This window comes from Rhinolophus sinicus, chromosome 2, assembly GCF_057876585.1.
Source record: "Rhinolophus sinicus isolate RSI-liver-muscle chromosome 2, RSI-T2T, whole genome shotgun sequence".
In the NCBI taxonomy this organism is placed as follows: Eukaryota; Metazoa; Chordata; class Mammalia; order Chiroptera; family Rhinolophidae; genus Rhinolophus; species Rhinolophus sinicus.
Genome location: NC_142502.1, coordinates 171885192 through 171903025, shown reverse-complemented (window position 1 = coordinate 171903025; position 17834 = coordinate 171885192). Strand labels below are relative to the sequence as shown.

The 17834-nt window shown below is 49.2% G+C and overlaps 1 protein-coding gene across 2 annotated transcripts in view; it reads left to right on the top strand.

Annotated features, from left to right (window-relative positions):
• The window catches only part of PLB1 (phospholipase B1), a 120372-nt gene that overhangs the window by 80091 nt on the left and 22447 nt on the right, over window positions 1–17834 (top strand). For both annotated transcript variants that reach the window (XM_074331834.2, XM_019735316.3), the window contains 11 exons: window positions 2159–2202; window positions 2868–2976; window positions 4368–4419; window positions 4783–4863; window positions 5644–5709; window positions 6526–6626; window positions 7664–7745; window positions 8401–8505; window positions 9567–9662; window positions 10206–10277; window positions 16355–16420. In XM_074331834.2, coding sequence (XP_074187935.2) covers window positions 2159–2202; window positions 2868–2976; window positions 4368–4419; window positions 4783–4863; window positions 5644–5709; window positions 6526–6626; window positions 7664–7745; window positions 8401–8505; window positions 9567–9662; window positions 10206–10277; window positions 16355–16420 — 874 coding nt within the window. The remainder of the gene's footprint in view (window positions 1–2158; window positions 2203–2867; window positions 2977–4367; window positions 4420–4782; window positions 4864–5643; window positions 5710–6525; window positions 6627–7663; window positions 7746–8400; window positions 8506–9566; window positions 9663–10205; window positions 10278–16354; window positions 16421–17834) is intronic.

The following is a 17834-nucleotide window of genomic DNA, read 5'->3' as shown; positions in this document are numbered from 1 at the left end:
ATGCATGCTAGCATATTAAAGGCTGTGAGAAACCCTACAATGAAGACATCTGTCTAAACTGTATCTGTGTAATCCAGAGTTTCCCTTAGTCCCAGAATTCTTTCTTTGTTCATATGCCTATGAGCATCCGCTGCGAAAAGTCCATGAAATATACTGATCTGAGAAAGGTAATTTTCTGAAATCATTAAAGCTTCTGGATTGGGAATACTAGGCAATGAATGGGGATACTAGGTAAATAAGAATGGAATTTGAGCCTTTTCCCCCAAGGAAACAAAGTGGAGAGAGTGGGCCTCATGGAGTTGGACTGGGGAGAAGTGGACCCAGAATTCTTGGGAAATGGGTGGCTGTGAGCAGGACCTACAGAAGGAGGTTTGACTGTTAATATTTCCAAGGCTTCTTGACCTGTGAGCATCATATATTTTAATAGTGTGGCAGGCCCAGCGGTCTTTAGAGCATTGCCTTTTCTTTAGTTGAAACAAGTTTGCTTGGTTGGCACCATTCAAAGGACCAAAATAAAATTTATTTACCAAAAATTGCATTTCTCTGCCTTGTTAATTAGGAGTTCAATCACATTACTGACACTCCTGTAGCGAATGTTATTGAGCATCTACTCTGTACTTCTCTGTGCATTGTGGGTAACAGCAGATGAACAAAGTCCAGCCATGGGGCTCATGGTACAATATAAATTACACTCATCTGAAGGTCTCATGTAGACTAGCTGCTTCATATGGATCTATTTTCTTTCCTGTTTCACGTACTTCTGATCCAAATGAAGGCTTACATATTTTTGCTTCAGATTTATTTCTATAATTCATTCCTTTCTCCTGGGAATGGGCTCAGAGAGAGATTTCTGTAGCCTGTGGGTCTTGATCAGCCACCACGCTTTGTTTTAGAACAAAGATACCTTTAGACAAAAAAGCCTTTATACAAGTAGAACGGACTTGACCGTGTTTACATGTCTCACTGTGTTTATGTTTACTTGTTTATTGAAGGAGAAAAGGAAGTAACGTTAGAATGCAGTGATTGAAGAAGGTGTATAATTTATAATTTCCTTTCAAATGTGAAGTCTTCTCATGAAATGCTTTGAATCTAAAGAAAGAAGGATCGGAAAGCAGCTAAAGCAGCAGCTTTTTGCAGTTGGAGAAGAATCTTGAGTTCAAACAAATACCCAACCACTGGTCCACTTAGGTTCAGACATCTGCTGAGAGGTGGGAGAGAGATACCTGAGTGAGGTCAAAAGGGCAAGGCATACCTGGCTTCTTTCTCTTCACTACCTGGGGATGTTGAGCCTTTGACTTAGGCCCTTGAGCACCCTGGAATGAAATAAGTCAACTTCCTTGAAGGAAGAACAGCCATGACTTTGATTCATGGCCTGTCCTTTGGAAGTCTCTACTGGTGAGCTGGATGCTAACACTGTTTTCAAAATCTATTGGCCTGGAATAACATGCTGGGATTGAGACAGATGGGGCAGAAGAAAAATAACAGTAAATACAGTACATCTGAACATTGGACTTTGTTAAAATAGAAATATTTCTTGCTTCCCACATGTGTTCAATTTGAATGCATGAAAGGAAAGGAAATTTTGAGTGTGTCCTGAGGTTAGAATGAGGGCCATAAAACTCTATTAGATTAGATAAAATTAGATTGGGCATTGGAAGGCAGTGAGAGGCCATCCCCCAGAAACTCCCAGTGGCATTTACCTCACCACTGGGCAGAGAAAAGCTTATCCATTTTCTAGAGGTTTGCAGCTCAAACTGGTCTTTAATTACCTTTATGGTTTTTAGTTGCCTTTAGAAAGGTAAAGAACCCCTATGCATCTCAGCTGCCTACTCTCTAAAATGGAGATAGTCCCATCTACACCATAAGCTTGCTGGGTGATGTGACACAATTAATATATGGACTCTAGTTCCTGGCTGGGCACATAATATATACTCAGCTAAGTGCTCTCTCTCTTGATTTGGTGGAGAAAACAAACAGCTCTCTTTTGCCTTCAAATCCTGGATTTCGGGGAGAAACAACCCACTGGGGAATTCACATTTTCTCGGAATCCCTCAAACATCGTACAGGTGCTGATGGCGTGGGCACTAAGAAAGATGGGGGTGCTCTTTTGTAGAACTTATGTATGATTCAATCTCACTGGCTTCTCAATCCCTTACAGCTCAGGAGGAGATGGCTCCCTGGAGACCGTGACCACCTTACCAAGTAAGTAACCACCAGGGACTTGAGTCTGTTCACTCCTTGCACCTGATCCCCAGGCTTCTTGAGAATGCTTTCAGCTAAGAAAGGAGGAAATAGCATCTTCCTCTGGACTACCATTGAGATGGGAGGAGAGGCCCATGAACAGGTGGCCGAAGGGGGTGGTATAAACTGTATTTGGAGCCCAGACACCTGGGTGCAAACCCTGGCCCTTCTGTGTGCTTGCCAGGTGACCAAGGGCAAGTTACCAAACATTCTGGACCTCAGGTTTCTTCAACTGGTCCAGAGGGTGCAGAGACAATCAAATGAAATAGGATTCTCTGCACAATTCTCTGTCAAAAAAAGAGAAAGAAAGGAAGAAAAGAAAGAAAGAAAGAAAGAAAGAAAGAAAGAAAGAAAGAAAGAAAGAAAGAAAGAAAGAAAGAAAGAAAGAAAGAGAAAGGAAGGAAGAGGAAAAGGAAAGAGCTGAGAGGCTCCTGCTGCCTTGGCCCACCCTGTCATTAAGCCATTTCAACTCAGACTCCAACTCCTGCTTGGGCACACATTCCGCCTGCCTCTCCCTGGGCTGCATGAGGATGGTAACAGCTCACAGTGGGGACCCTAGACCAGAGAAGATATCCTGGCCTTCCATCCTAAGCTGTCTGTGCCCTATTCACCCCCTCCTCTTCCAGATATTCTTCGGAAGTTTAACAGAAATCTCACAGGTTATGCAGTGGGCAGAGGGGACGCCAATGACAGCAATGCATTCCTCAATCAGGCTGTTCCTGGAGCAAAGGCTGAGTATGGGATTTGGGGATGTGGGGAAGGGAGTGGGAGGCACGTGGTCACCTTTAAGATTGTCATACTGACCTCCTGTGCTATGGGGACATTTATCCATTTACAGCAGTGATTTGAGAGGCTCTCTGCTGCTCTCGCCCTGTGACTGAGAACAGACCCATGCTCCCAACGGCTGAACTCCTGACCTTGCTTTCCTATGCAGCTTATTCTAATCACTCGACTAACTGACCAGCCTTATCCAATGTTTGAACTTGCCATGGCGTAATGGTGCTTGAGAGATTCACTTACTCCAAAGCCTCACAAGAGGCAATTCCCCCAAAAGACCAGGGCGTGCTAACCAAATGGATGGGCAAGCCAGAATCTCCAGCCCGAGAGGTCTCTGGGGCAACAAGTCCTGTCCTGTGCCTAACCCCGCTGTGGAGCTAACGGGAAGTGCAGCTGAGAAGCAGAGGCAGCTAAAGCAGAAGTGCCCAGCCTCCCAGAAGGATCTCCCAGGGAGACCTCCCATCTTGTTCCCAGAGGTCCCAGCAGCCTGGGTTCCGTTATTTCTGGCCCAACTGTCTGAGCCTCTGTCACATTGCTCAGGCCCACACCCTTCTAGTGGATGGGCACAGCCCCCACACCTGTTCACCCAGCCTGGGAAGATCCTTCTTAGTAATAGAAATCGTGGGGGACAGATGAACCCACCACAGGTCCCCAGAGATCACAGTGCTGTGGATCCATCTCACCCAGACCTGTGACAGGGACCTGAGCTAGCGGGGAGCTCAGGACGCCCAAGATCTAGTCCTTCCAGGAATTATAACCCCAGGCATGTGTACAGTGTACATTTATTCCCCATCTCTTTCTAGAAGAAGCATTTAGATAAGTTTATTTAAAAACACACATACACAAATATCATATACTTAAGAGAAAAATCACAGCCATTACGGGGGAGAAAGAGGAAGCGATTCTGTCAGTATGAGCACGTTTGCAGTTATTGTGCCGGGCATCAAACTCTCAGCTTCCTGGCAACCCGGGTAAAAAGAAAAAGCACGCTAAAACTCTCATAGATCTAAGTGCAGGATCTAAACCAGTCCTCAGAGGAGACCAGTGGTTTCCTAGCATGGAATCTTTAAAGACCCTTTGCCTGTGGAGTCCTAGAAAGGCCATGAGCCACAAGTGTAGTTGGCAGTGCGTTTGACTGCAGCTTTAGGACAGATGCACACTTGGCTTTTCAAAGGGTTATTTGTTGTAATGACTCTCAGAACAGGTAAGTGCCTCCTAGTCCTTGAGCTTCAGGGTCTCTGCCAGCTCATGCCGGGGGGACAATGCCACGGAAACCTCCAGTACAGGCCCTTTAGGAGGAAGAATCTGGGCACTGTGCTTCCACAGGACTGATGTTTTCTCCTTCTCAGGGCACTTACGAGCCAAGTCCAGTCTCTGGTGCAGAGGATGAGAGATGACCATGTGAGTCAGATTTGTGTTCATTTTTCAACACGGATTTTCTAACCCACCAAAGTCCCCAAATGGAATGATCTGTCATGAAAACAGTGAGCCCACTGTCATTAGAGGCATTCAAGCAACAAGGGCAGCCCTTGTTGGAGGCCCTCTGAATGGAGTGAGGTTTGCTGCTGATGAGCTTGAAAGTCCCTCCTGATGCTAAAATTCTGTGGTCTAGACACCTCAAATTCTTTCAGCTCTGAGATTCTGATCCAATTATTTTAAGTGGGCAAGGGAGTCTTAGAGGGTTGAGTGGATTTCCTAGAGCTTTGGTTGTTTTTTTATTTGTTTGTTTGTTTGAAATCATTAAGTGTTTTCCTCCCTCTGCAGAGAATAAATTTCCATGAGGACTGGAAAGTCATCACGGTGCTGATTGGAGGCGGTGATTTGTGTGACTACTGCACGGACTCGGTAATGGGGCGGGCCAGGCCTGCTCACTGCCCCTGGCTCTGACCTGGAGGCCTTGGACATCCTCCTTGAGAACAGCCTCTAGAATCAACCCTAGGATTGTCCAACAAGACCTGTGTGTGTGTGCGCATGTGCACATGCAGTTCACACATGTGTACATGCACATGCAGTTCACACACGCGTACGTGCGCATGCACAGTTCACACATGTGCACATGCCGTTCACACACGTGCACGTGCACATGCACAGTTCGCACATGCAGTTCACACACGGCACATGCACATGCACAGTTCACACATGTGTACGTGCACATGCAGTTCACATACGTGCACGTGCACATGCACAGTTCACACACGTGTATGTGCACATGCAGTTCACACACGTGTACATGCACACAGGGGCACCTGCACACTTCTTATCCCATGACCTTCAGGCGTTTGGCTCCACCTCCATGTCCCAGGTGGTGTGAGGTAGCAGGTGGCAGAGAGATGGTGTTTCTACCCCACTCTCTTACAATTCCTCAGAATTCAGAAAGAGAAGAAACTGTAAACCCCAAGCAGTGGGAAGGAAGACTCTACTTTCTGCTCCTGAACTAAAGCTCTGGCTGAAGGTCCCAGTCTTCTGGCTGGCCCATCTTTGACAACAGCGAGTAGTCAACTGCTCATCTCAGATTCTGATGTGATGAGCTGGTGACAGCTGGAGGCCAGAAGGAGAACAAGTCCTTGGGGCTGGAACCGGAAGGGCCCTCTCCCCCAACCAGCTCTTCCTCCTGTCTCTTCCTAGAATCTGTATTCTTCTGCCAACTTTTATGAGCATCTCCGCAATGCCTTGGACATCCTGCATAGAGAGGTGGGTGGTACCATCCCCAGCATGGTGAGGGTAAAGGTGGATGGGGGAAAGAAGGTGAAATACCCTCTCCCCTGAAGGAAACCACCAAGGGCATGGACTCCTTCCCTTTCCAGAGGTTGGGTCCTACCCCCAAGGCAGCCTTGTTCCATTTGGAATCAGCCCAGAAGGATCTCAGGCTTGAGGAAGGGAAGGCAGTGTGTGCACTAATTGTCCCCTCGTCTCCCAATACCTGGCACATTCCCTGGTGGCCACAGCTGGGTGGCTCCAGACTGGGCACTGTACTCTGAGCCATAGGATGTGACTAGAGCAAGCCCCTCTCTGGTCCTGTGCCCAGCAATGTGCTCTGTCCCCACCCCCAGCCTAGGCAAGCTGCCCCTCTACTCTGACCACCAGATGCTTCTTGGGGGGGCTGAGTCCCTGGGCCTGCTCAGCAGAGCTAGTCCAGGTTGTGCCACAGGGAAATGGTAAGGGCTAATGTCCTGGCAAATGGGGTACCTATCTTACCAAATTTAAAGCTAATAGATTTGGGTTCACTAACGGATGGCTGAACGGGCCTGAGCTCTCAGTATTTAGAGTCGGGTCTGCCATATTGTCCCACTCCAGGAGGTGCCATCCACACTGCAGCCTATGTGGGTGGCATGGCCTCCAGGGCCCTAGGTGGCAGCCCTGTGGAGACACCTCCCCAGAACTCCACTCAGGGACAACTGAGCTGCAGTTCAGTGGGGACCCTAGAACCTGTTCCCACTTCTCAGGCTGTAAGGCATCTAGAGGAAGGAGCTCCTGGAGCCCCTCTCTCACCTGCGGTCTTGCCCTCAGGTGCCCAGAGCCCTGGTCAACCTCGTGGACTTCATGAGCCCCAGTGTCATGCGGCAGGTGTTCCTGGGGAACCCAGACAAATGCCCGCTGCCGCAGGCCAGGTATGCAGGTGCTGGCTGCCCCCGGCTGGAGGAACACTTACCGCCTACCTGCCCCCACCCCCACTCCCCATCTGGCTCATGCAGCCGTGACTCCTTGGGCTCTTTGTGACTTGGTCTGTCCATGTGTCCAAGTCTATAAAGGGGGTCTTGAGCCAGGACTACCCCTTTCCGGGAGTTTGGAGCCATGCCCCCTCTTATCCAACCTCATGGTACCAGAAGGAACCTCTGATATGGGGGAACCCACGGGGAGAGGTCAGGGCTGGGGCAAAGACTAGTACTTGAGAGACAGTGAGGCCCAGCCTGTGAAAGGGCAGCATGCAGGGCTGTGCACATAGGTACATAGTCAAAGTGAAACAGAAGGTGAGGAAGTGAGATGCATAATCCAGTTACTTCTGGGGAGGAAGCAGATTGGGGAGGGACACAGGGAACCTGAGAGTGGGAGGGTTTGTTTCTTCAGCTGGGTAAGAGGTACAAAGGCATGTGTTTTATTATCCTTCATACCTTATATGGAGATTTATTTAACAAATAAGTGTAGTGTACCAGGTACTGTGCTGAGTGCTTTAGAGATAATATCTCTTTTAACATTAACTATATTTTATGGGCACGAAATAATTCATAATGAAATAAAAGGAGACACAGTGGGGCACTCAGATGAACTAAAGAGGTAGCTGAGGACATGACCATCAGACCAAAATACCAGCTGCAATAACAGTGGCTGCATTCTTGTTTTATTTAAAAAATTAAACATTGCATTTTCATTGCCTAAATTCAACTATTCAGAGTAATTTGCTGCAGGTCCACACACACCTGCCGTCCAGTACTTGTACTACGTTAGTATGGGAGGGTGCTCATCCATACACCCTTAGTACCTTATCCAGTCCCCACATCAGGCCTGAAACCTGCGCCTGAGCATGTGCGTCAGAGCCTCGGGCCACATGTGCTCCTAAGCCTGGGCTGGAGTGAGCGCCTTGACAAGAGAAACAGCCCATGACCAGAACTTCAGCCCCAGGTCCTCCTGCCTCCCTCTCTTCATGCAGCATTTTGTGTAACTGCATCCTGACCCCTCGGGAGAACTCCCAAGAGCTGGCCAGATTGGAGGCCATCACCAGAGCCTACCAGGTAAGACCAAGAATAGCACCATTGCTGTGTTCTCTCCCTACTTGATTAATACACCAGCCCAGAGCGCCCTAGGGGAGGCACACCGGGGAGGGAAGAGTTCACGGTTTGAGGGAGGTCTTCACCATCCGGGCCCTTCCCTCTGCCCTACCTGGCTCAGGTGTCTCAGTCCCCCTGGTTGGAGTCACCCCAAAGGAACTCAGGTTGCAAAGCCCTCATGGCCCAGCTGCCCATGGTGGCTTAACCCCAACAGCTGGCCTGAGGAGGCCAGTAACCCTGGCTGCCCATGGGACTGCCTTTCCTTTCTCTGCACCCTGGGGGCCTAGCCGCCCCTACCCCTAAACAAGCAGACCACCAGTAGGGAGACTGCAGGTCCCAAGCCTGGAGGCTCCCTGGTGACTCTTCCCAGGTTTGTATTCCTGTGGGACTTCCTGCCGGGCCCTTCAGAGCTTGTAGTTCACTTCAAAGCAAAACAAAACAATGACCTAACCTATTTCTAGTTTTCTGGAATCGAGTGTTTTTGTGTTCTCAAGGGAAGGGCTGAGTTAGCGCCCCCATCCCTACGGAGATGGGGACAGGGACTCTGCCCACCCTTGCCCCCTTGGGCTCTCAGGCCACCAAGAGCCTGTGCTGAAGGCACCTATGCATGTGTCCCCAGAGCAGCATGCGCGAGCTGGTGGAGTCAGGCCGCTATGACACGCGGGAGGACTTCTCTGTCGTGCTGCAGCCCTTCTTCCACAATACCCGGCTCCCCATCCTGGAGGTATGCTCCCTGCGCCCCACAGGGGGGCTTCTGGAGGGAAGAGGAAATTCAGGGCAGAAATGCCACATGCTTCCATGCCAGTGTGACTAAAATGGGAAAGACACAGGCAACTTTCTGGGTGCTGGTCTGGTGAGTGCAACCCCTTGAACAGCTGAGCTGCGTTTCCAGAGGCAGCCTGTGTAGGATGTTCTCAGTGGGGAGCAGCCTCCCTTTTATTGAGACCTACTGTGTGCCAGGCATTGTGTTTGCCATACATAAAATCTTCACAACTACCTTTTGAGGTGAGTTTCATCATCCCCACGTAACGAGGCTCAGAGGTGTGAAGTAGTAGCCTTCTTAAAATCATAGGAAATATGGGACAGAGAGGCAAGATTTGAAGGTGTCCAGCTCCAGAATATTCACTTTCTGCCACACATGTGACACTGCAGCCATAAAGGAGGGCACTGGATATTCAGTTCCGCCCTGGTTATGCTCTCCGCTGACACTCCCACTGTGAGCAGAAGAGCTCTGTGAGTGGACCACGATGGGGACTTGGTTCTGTCTCCCTGGGCCTCCTTCCTAAGGGCCTCACCTAACTGAAGGGAGCTTCGAGCAACCCTGAGTGCCTCGAGAGAGGAGGGTGGCATGCTGCCCTGGAAGTGGCATTGCCTAGGCCTGCCCTATTCTTCCCACCAAGACCTCTGGGACCAGCTGGTGAAAGGCTGGGAAGTAGCTTTTCCCAGCTGGCTGGCCCAGACTTCTTAGGGACTAGATCTCATTTCCCCAACCATGGTCTGGGCTAGGGCATCATACAAATGTGCCTACAAACAAATATGGCACTTTTTTAATTAAATAAGGGGGACTTGAGGGCCAGAAAGGAGGATGGGGGTTTGGGGCCACCGAAGGCTATTGATCTGTGGGATTGCTCTGATCTTCCTCTTGAGATGAGAAGGCCTTGTGGAAGGCCAATGGCTTGGAGCACCCCCGGGGGGGAGGGGTCAATCTCAAGGTCAGGCCAATCAGCTGTGGCTTTCTCCACCATCTGCACCAATAGGATCTTGAAGTATGTTTCTCTCCTCCAGGATGGACAACTGGATATGTCCTTCTTCGCCCCAGACTGCATCCACCCAAGTCAGAAATTCCACTCTCAGCTCTCCAGAGCCCTTTGGGTCAACATGGTAAAATAAGTGGGGTGCCCCTGGGTCTCTGGGGTTCTAGTGTAGGGCAAAGCACCCGCCCCATAGAATGTAGCTTGTTCTTAGTCTCTTTTTGCCAGCAGAGTGTAGAGGAGTAGTGGCTGGCAGATCTGTAGAAGTCTATATGAAATATGGAGTCCTGAAGATCCTAGGAGCTACTGTACCTTCTCCTCTGTGCTTTGAACTCTGATGAGGGACTCTTTGCATGAATGCAAGGCAGAACCTTCACATTTATTCAACATTTTCTATGTGCCGGCACAGTGCTAGCCAGTTTAAGCCATGTTGTCTCATTAAAGCTTGTCCACAGGCCTGCTAGAGTATTAGGAGTTTATGAGGAAGCTGAATCCTAGAGAAGCTAAGAGACTCGCCCAGTATCCCACAGCTGGCAACTGGCAGAGCCAGGAGGGGAAGCCAAACCCCCAGAAATCAAGTTGAGAGCTTTCCCACTGCAGGATGCGTCCAGGGGGGTGTTCACAGCAGTGGAAACAAATGAATACATCCATATCTCTTTTCTCCCCTAACCAGCTTGAACCACTAGGAAGGAAAACAGATACCCTGGACCTGACAGCAGATATACCCCTCTCCTGTCCCACTCAGGTAATAACGAATGATCTGCCTTATTCCTCTCCAGAAGCCTAGAGCTCTGACCTTGCCCTTCCTATTTTATTCCCCAACACAGCTTTTTTGTTGCCCGTCTTGCCCCTTGACTGGGAGCAGATGGACTTTGGAGGATGGAAAGAATGAGTAGAAAGGGGAGAGGAGGGTACAGAAGCACTTATTTTGGGGGAATGGGCGACGCAGGTGGGAGAGGAGGACTGGGACCCAAGCGGATGGAAAAGATCAGGGTGAGGGAGATGAATTCTTGAGAAGGGGAGTCAAGAAGCCAGAAGGCTGGCAAGAAGGCTTGTGTTAGCAGTGGCACGTGGGGCAGACGGGAAAGCCGGACTGCAGGTTGAGGCCTAGCGAGAAGCCAGCCGGGGGTAGAGCCTGAGCTGGGAGTTTCCAGCAGGCATAGGGTCAAAGAGGAGAGCCAGGAGCTGTGTGGAGGAGAGGCAAGTAGGAGTGGCCTTTGAGGACTCCAGCAAGGACTCGGCTCCTTTTAAGGAGGAAAATGCAAGTTGTTCAACTTGATTTCAAATCTAGGGGTGAGGGTAGGTTCATGTTCCCACTGCCTTCAGCTCCCTTTTCTAGGCCATGTCTCATGGCTTTTTAACCAAATAAGGCCTAGGGCTGAGAGCCCTCAGCAACAATAAAAGCAGAAGGGCCTGACCCAGTCTGGGAGGCTGGGTTTCCCTCCTGGGTCAGCTGGCTCCCATCCTCCTGGCGGAGCAGGGAATGGCCCTGCAGCTCCCTCGTGTGTCTACCAGGGCTCGAGAGAAGGTGGCAACCCTGCCAGGACACATGTGATCTGTCTGCTACCTTCCTCACCCTAGTCTGCAGCCCAGGCTGAGCCTTGGGTGCCATCAGTCTCATCGGGATAAGAGTGGTGGGAAAAGGGGTGATGTGGAAGTGAGGGCAGTGGCAGCAGAGGGCTCAGTTCCTGGGTCTGGTGTTTGGAGCAAAGGAGATAGTCAAATGGTGTAATAATCAGTGCACCACAGATGCCTCCAGTCCAAATGGTCAGATGCTGCAAAAGTCTGGGGCAAGGATCTAGAGGGCTCGTACTGTGCTAGGTGTAAATGGTTTCATTGCTAGATCCTGAGCATGCCCAAGAGGTGGGAGGGGCGGGACCAGGCAACCTCCGTAATGTAGGCATTTGAAGACTCAGAGCAGAGGCTATAAACCATACAGGAGGTAAGTGTTTCAATATTTTTACAACCCACATGCCCATACTGAGCATCAGCCATAGAAAACCCTCTCTAATCTGCCAATTCAACCTTCCACTAAATAATCACAGTAATAACCCAGGGAGCATCATTTGCTCTTCCTCCCCACAAACATTTATTAAGTACCAGAGCCTAGGCACTAGGTCAGGAAGAGCCCTGTTACCACAGGACTCAAGGTGACCTGTGTCACTCTTTGCCCCAGATCAGGCAAAGAGCCTGGAAAGGGTGCCACTCCACCAGCACACTCAGTGGGGTTTGCTCCTCCTTCTGGACAGAGCCTGCTTAAGCCTTCAGGAGCAGAGGAGAGCAAATCCAGCCTCCTGGAACCATAAAAGCCCCGCCTGGGAGAAGCGGTTGCCAGGCAACCCCAGAGCCCATTCCCAAAAGCTCCATCTGTTGGCTAACCCAATTTCACTGCACCAGGCAAAGTAGCATTCTGTGTTCCTCAGGTCCATCTGCTCCCTCCCGTGTGCCTTAGAGCTATATAAAAGTCCACCAGCATTTCAGTGTTAGCTGACAGGGCCAGGAAGCACATATTTTAGTGCTAGCTGTGTCTAAACATAGAGGCAACGGGCAGGACCTAGGGGGGAGGAGAGGGCCAAGATGTATGTGAGTACTAGGGAGCTTTCTCAGCCTCCTCCTGGCTCCTCCCCGGCCCCAGTCAATTGCAAGTGCATTCTGCCCAGACAGGTTGGCCATTTAATAGCACTCCATGGATTTCTGTTAGACTTTCAGGTTGGACCAATGATTTTATAGTCAACTTTTGAATAGCCGCTCTGTGCATTGTGAATTGTCCCCTTCCTGCCTTCCTCGCCTCTCTGCCCAGGGCCACCGGCAGTGGCTCCTCAGACTTTGAAGAAAGCAGCTGAAAAACCAGAACAGTCCTTTTTCAGCTCTTATTCATCTACCTTCTCTAAGCATTTGACAAACTTAACTACCTCCTCTGTTTGTTTCCTGGATGCGAAAGTACCTCCATTATTCTGTTTTGCTAGTTGCTGCCCCTTCTCATTTCCTTTAATGACCCTGTTCCTTCTCCCAGCCTCAAAAATGTGGATATTCTCCAACTTTCATGTCTCAGCCCTATTCTCTTTTCTCTCCTGCCCCATCCCCTTACTCTGAGATTTGTCCATTTCCAGGGTTTCCTGTTAAATTTCTTTGCATGGGACTCCCCAATCTGTCTTCATTTCTTATTTCTTCCCCAAACTCCACCTCTGTGTTTCTAACCTGTAAGAGCTGTTTTCCCTTTGGATGCCCTATGTGGTGTAAGGTTACCCAGAAGGCAGCTTAAATGTACTCGTATGGTCAGGGTATCAACAAAGGAGGGGAACCAAAGAGATGGAAAGAGGAGGGACAGACAGAGAGGCAGAGAAAGACAGAAACCAAAATAATTCCAAGTGACATTTCATCCCATCTTTTATCCTAGAAAAAGCAGAGGTTTGTTGGATTCCCCTATATGTACTTATTGTTAAGCAGTGTTTCTGTTTTGAATTACAAATGGGAAACACTATTATCTTTTGAATGCTTTGGACTTCTAAACCTCTGAATCCTGCCCCGACTTCACCATCACCTCAAAGTCAACAAACCCATTCATTCAGAAAATAATGTTTGAGTAAGGAGTGTCAAAATCAGAACCAAATATTTGTCTTCCCAGATTCTCCGATCCTTAGGGCTTTCCTATTTCTGTCACTATTCTTGTGGTTTTTGCCATTCTGCAGACATGAACCATCAGGCAGGAACCCCATCTGATAGGATTCTTGCTAGCGCCACTCGGCCTTCCTCTCCCTTCCCTCCCCATTGCCACCATCCCAGTTCAGATCCTTATCACCTTGCATGTTAAAGGCTATCTGGTCCTACCTCTCCATCATAAAATAACAGAGAGTTGTATATAGGGTCTCAGTGGGGAAGGCCTACACGTCCTGCTTATGTCATCTCTCCTAGAACAACTGAATTGTTCTATCACATGCCTCCCAAGGCATCACCACAGCCTCTACTTAAACTTCCACACTCTCAGGGCAGTGCTTTCCACACTGCCAAGTGGCTGCCCATTAACAGCCTCGTTTCTAGGCCCTAGTAGGTCATGAACCAGCATGTGTGGAATGGGATGGGATGGGATGGGATGGGATGGGATGGGATGGGATGGGATGTAATCAGAAACGTCAGGGAGTATTCCATGTAGTCCTGTTACCGTGTTTCCCTGAAAATAAGACCAGGTCTTGTATTAATTTTTGCTCCAAAAGGCGCATTAGGGCTGATGTTCTGGGGCTGTCATCCTGAAAAATCACGCTAGGGCTTATTTCCGGTCAGGTCTTATTTTTGGGGAAATACAGCATGTCCTCCTCCCTTCTACTACCACCACTGCCGTGCTTCCCTGAGTCTTCTCCTCACTTCTCTCAACCATTTATCGCAGACAAGCCTTCCAGACCCTGTCTCATGTAGTAGGTATGTCTCCTTGGAACACGGCCTCTCTTTACGTTGGTGCCCAGACCTGCCTGTATCTCCAGTTCGGTCTGAGCACAGAACAGGAAAAAAAGAAAAGAAAACCCAGCGCTTTTTCACTGTGGAACTTTACACCTCATAACACAGCCAAGAGGAACATGACCTTTTCCCAAGCCACTGACTCATGTTGCTGACTCACATTGGGCGGCCGGCCAGCTCTGCCCCATCCCAGGCAGGCCGCACTGTCTTTGCACAAACTTCCTTGTGCTGGCATTTAATGGGCTTCACTTTCCAATGACTAGTATTACAAACGGAGCCTCAGAGAGCCGGTCACACTAAGGGGAATCCCTCCTCCACATAGTCCGCTCAACTCCAGGCCTTTAAACACCTCTGACTCATGCACACACGACGCAGCCAATGATCAATAAAACAAGCCCTGGGCACCCCAGGTCACATGTCTGCCACTGCCCCGGACCTGTTCTTATTGTTCCCACTCTGGCCTCCCTCCTCAGCACATTCCAGTGTCTCCCTGACCTCTAGCCTCTTTGACTCAGTCTCCCCTCTCTGGCCCCTCCCTCAACCCTTGGATCATGAGACCAGACAGACCATCCAGTTTGACTTTCAGCACTCCCCAAAGGGCAGGGTGCACCTCTGCCCTCTGGTTCTTCCTGTGCTGGCCACTCTTCTGAGACTAGCTCCAGCCTCCAGGCCCTACGCCCGGTCAGGGCTGCCTTGGAGCAGCGGGGAAGGGGAGAATATTAATTATCGACACCCCCCCCCACACTGCATCTCATCTTTGAGGACCATACATCCTCAGATCTTGCAGACATTCCTCAGCAGTCACAGCGCTTACTGGCCACACTATGCTTTGATGCTTCACTGCCAGCCTTTTACTTCTCATGCTTTCCGCCTGACTGGGTCACATGCCTCTTTGTATCCTGCCCTCATCCTAGCACCTAGAACAGTGCTCTGAACACTTGGGGGCTCCACAAACGTGGGTCAGTTATTTCTAGAATGCTCCCAGATTGCCCTCATCTGATGGTGAATGCTTAGGGGATGCAAAATAACATTAGCTAGAGACAAACTTAATTCGCCGTGGTGACATGCCAATGGAAGCCCTCTTTTCTGCCGCGTACTGTTGCAGAGGTGACTGCTCAGTCCCTCTCCGTCTGGCCGACAGAGTCTTTTGTTGGCCTGACCCCAGTGTGAGGAATGGAAGCAGGACATTCCTGGTCAGGAAGGCCGGCCAGGCCAGGCCCCAGCTCTGCACTCACTGCTTGCTCTCTACCTGGAACAGGTCCCTTCCCCGCTGTGGGCCTCAGCTGCTCCTCGTCTGTAACGGGGAGGCTTTCAGGGGTTGCAAACTCAGCTATGATACCAGCAACCAACCTGATGGTGTGAATGGGATCACGCATGAGACGAGAGGAAGTGGTAGGGCCAGGATGGAAGAGACCATGCCGGGCTTCGGGAAGCATTCAGATTCTTCTTCATTCCCACTTCTCCTCCTTCTTTGTTAACATCATTCAAGCCAAAATAAAGCAGAACAAAGCAAAACATCTCCTGGAAGGGTTCAGCCTGTGGGCAGTCAGTTTTCAACCCCTGGAATTGATCTCCAATGACCTCGTCTCCAACATTGTCGTTCTTTCTTCTTATTCCCATTTTATTCCCAAGAGTTCAGACCATGGCCCTCCTACTCCACTGACTGCATCTAGTGAAAGAGTTGACAGCCTGGGCCACTTGGTATTTCCTGATCTCTGTCTTACTGACTGGTTCTTGCTTCACTATCCTTTTTACATTTCCTTATTACCTTGTTTTTCCCGTTTCTCCTTTGCCTAGTCCTTCTTCCTTCGTGATTAACCCATCACCTGCAGCTGAATAGACTTGGACCCTTGACTGGGCTTGTGTGAAAACCAATTGTGAAATAGGTAGATGAGTAGGGAATGAGGAGGTTTCTTGAGAAAAAAAAAATGACCAAAATATATGAAGTCAACCTGAAGGGGGTAAGACACATAGTTCAAAGGGAGGGGGGAATATTAAAATATATTGATAATCATAACACTTTTTAGGAAAGAAAAAAATGCAATAATGTGAATCTCTTGCCAGAGAAATTACAAAGGAAAGAAAATAGATCATTGTGATCACTGGACAGATGTTGAGATGCTGGGGTAAAAATGAAAGCGTAGAACCCACATGGAACCCTCTTTAGACCTTCCATTGTGCATCCCTTGCCTAAGCTGATGTGTAAAACCCTCTGGGGGATGAAGGAAATGGCATTGATACAGTTCTTTCTGTTTGAGTGCAGAAAAATAATGTTAAATAAATCTAGAAGACAAGAGTATTTGTTATTATCTTTCTTAAGCAAACCTCAATGATGTCAGATAATCTCTCCCTGTGGTTTCTTTTCTCTCTTAGAACGAACCTTTTCTGAGAACCTTCCGGAACAGCAACTACACATACCCCACCAAGCCAGCCATTGAGGTAACCCCTGATACACGTCTGCCTCTCTCAGGGATAAACCATTTCTACCTGCCAGTGACTTGGGGTGGGATGTGGGTTTCAGAGGGTTAGCTTAAGCAGAAATGTACCCTTCTTACATGCTGGAAATTGGAATATAAAGAAAAAAGTCTCCTGAACCACAAAGTCCCCGTATTGTCCTAACATGTCCTAACAGGTGCTTAGCTGACGTCAGCAACCAACAAGAGGAAGTACCCATGGATCAGTTTTCTTTGACTTTTGTACAAACATCATTTCTGATTAGGTAGCTCAACCTTTCCAGAAGGGATGAAGGGAGGATAGTAGGCGTGATGCACCATTGACTTCCTATAAGGTGGGAGCTGGGTAGAAAGAATCTCAATTCCAGGGGTTTTTTCCATTAGGAAACTGACACATATCCAGGCGGTCCCCAGGGCTTGTTTGGTTCAAGTCCATCATACTGGCTCTGAAGAACTCCAAAGGATTCAGGGCCCATGGCTCTCAGGACTGCTACTCCAGGCTTGCAGGACAAACCTGGTCCAGACCAGATCTGTTGGTCACCAGGACAGGGATTCAACCACCAGATTCAGTAGAGCACCTATGGCATGTCCAGACTTGTGTTAGGAGCTGGAGGGAATTCAGAGAAGTATCAGACATAGTCTTGCCCTTGGAGAGTTAGAGATCATTCCATACTTAGCACCTTTGTGCCAGGTGCTGTTCCAGGAGATAGAGCAGAAGACCAGACAGATGGATCCCACCTCTCGTGGAGCTTACACTCTACTAAAGGAAGCATTCAGTAAGAAACTAAGCACAATCATTTCAGATAGTGATAACAGCTGTGAGAAAGGTGATGCAAGAAAGTGTGATGGTGCAAGGGAAGAGTGGCAAGTCCCAGTGAGCTGGGTAGGCCAGGCCAGTCCTTTCTGAGGAGGAAAGATTTGAGCTGAGACATACGTGATGAAGAGACACCAGCTGTCTAAAGAGCCAGAGTCCCGGGCAGGACCAGGCAACACAAAGGTTCAAAACTGGAGCTGAGTTGGGTGTATTTAAGGAAGAGGAAAAGGTCAGAGGGCTGTGGGCATGTAAATGATGTGGAGAGTGGTGGTGAGATCAGAGGGGTTGTTAGCTTAAGGATGCAGAATCTGAATCCTTAAGTAGGAAGGTTGGACTTCAGGTGGGAAGCCACTGGAGGTTCTAGGGGAAGGTGACATAATCTGGGTCACCTTTTTAAAAGATCTTCCTGACCAGTGTGGAAAATGGATTGGGAGCACCAGGAGTGATTGAGGAAGGACCCTTTACAGGCCCACTGAAGCGCTGAGACTAACCTATAGGAAATTATTGAAGAAATGTTACATTCTAAGTTCTGGGGTCCCAGCCATGACAGCTTCATGGCTGAGCTAATGCCACCATCCAGCCTCTC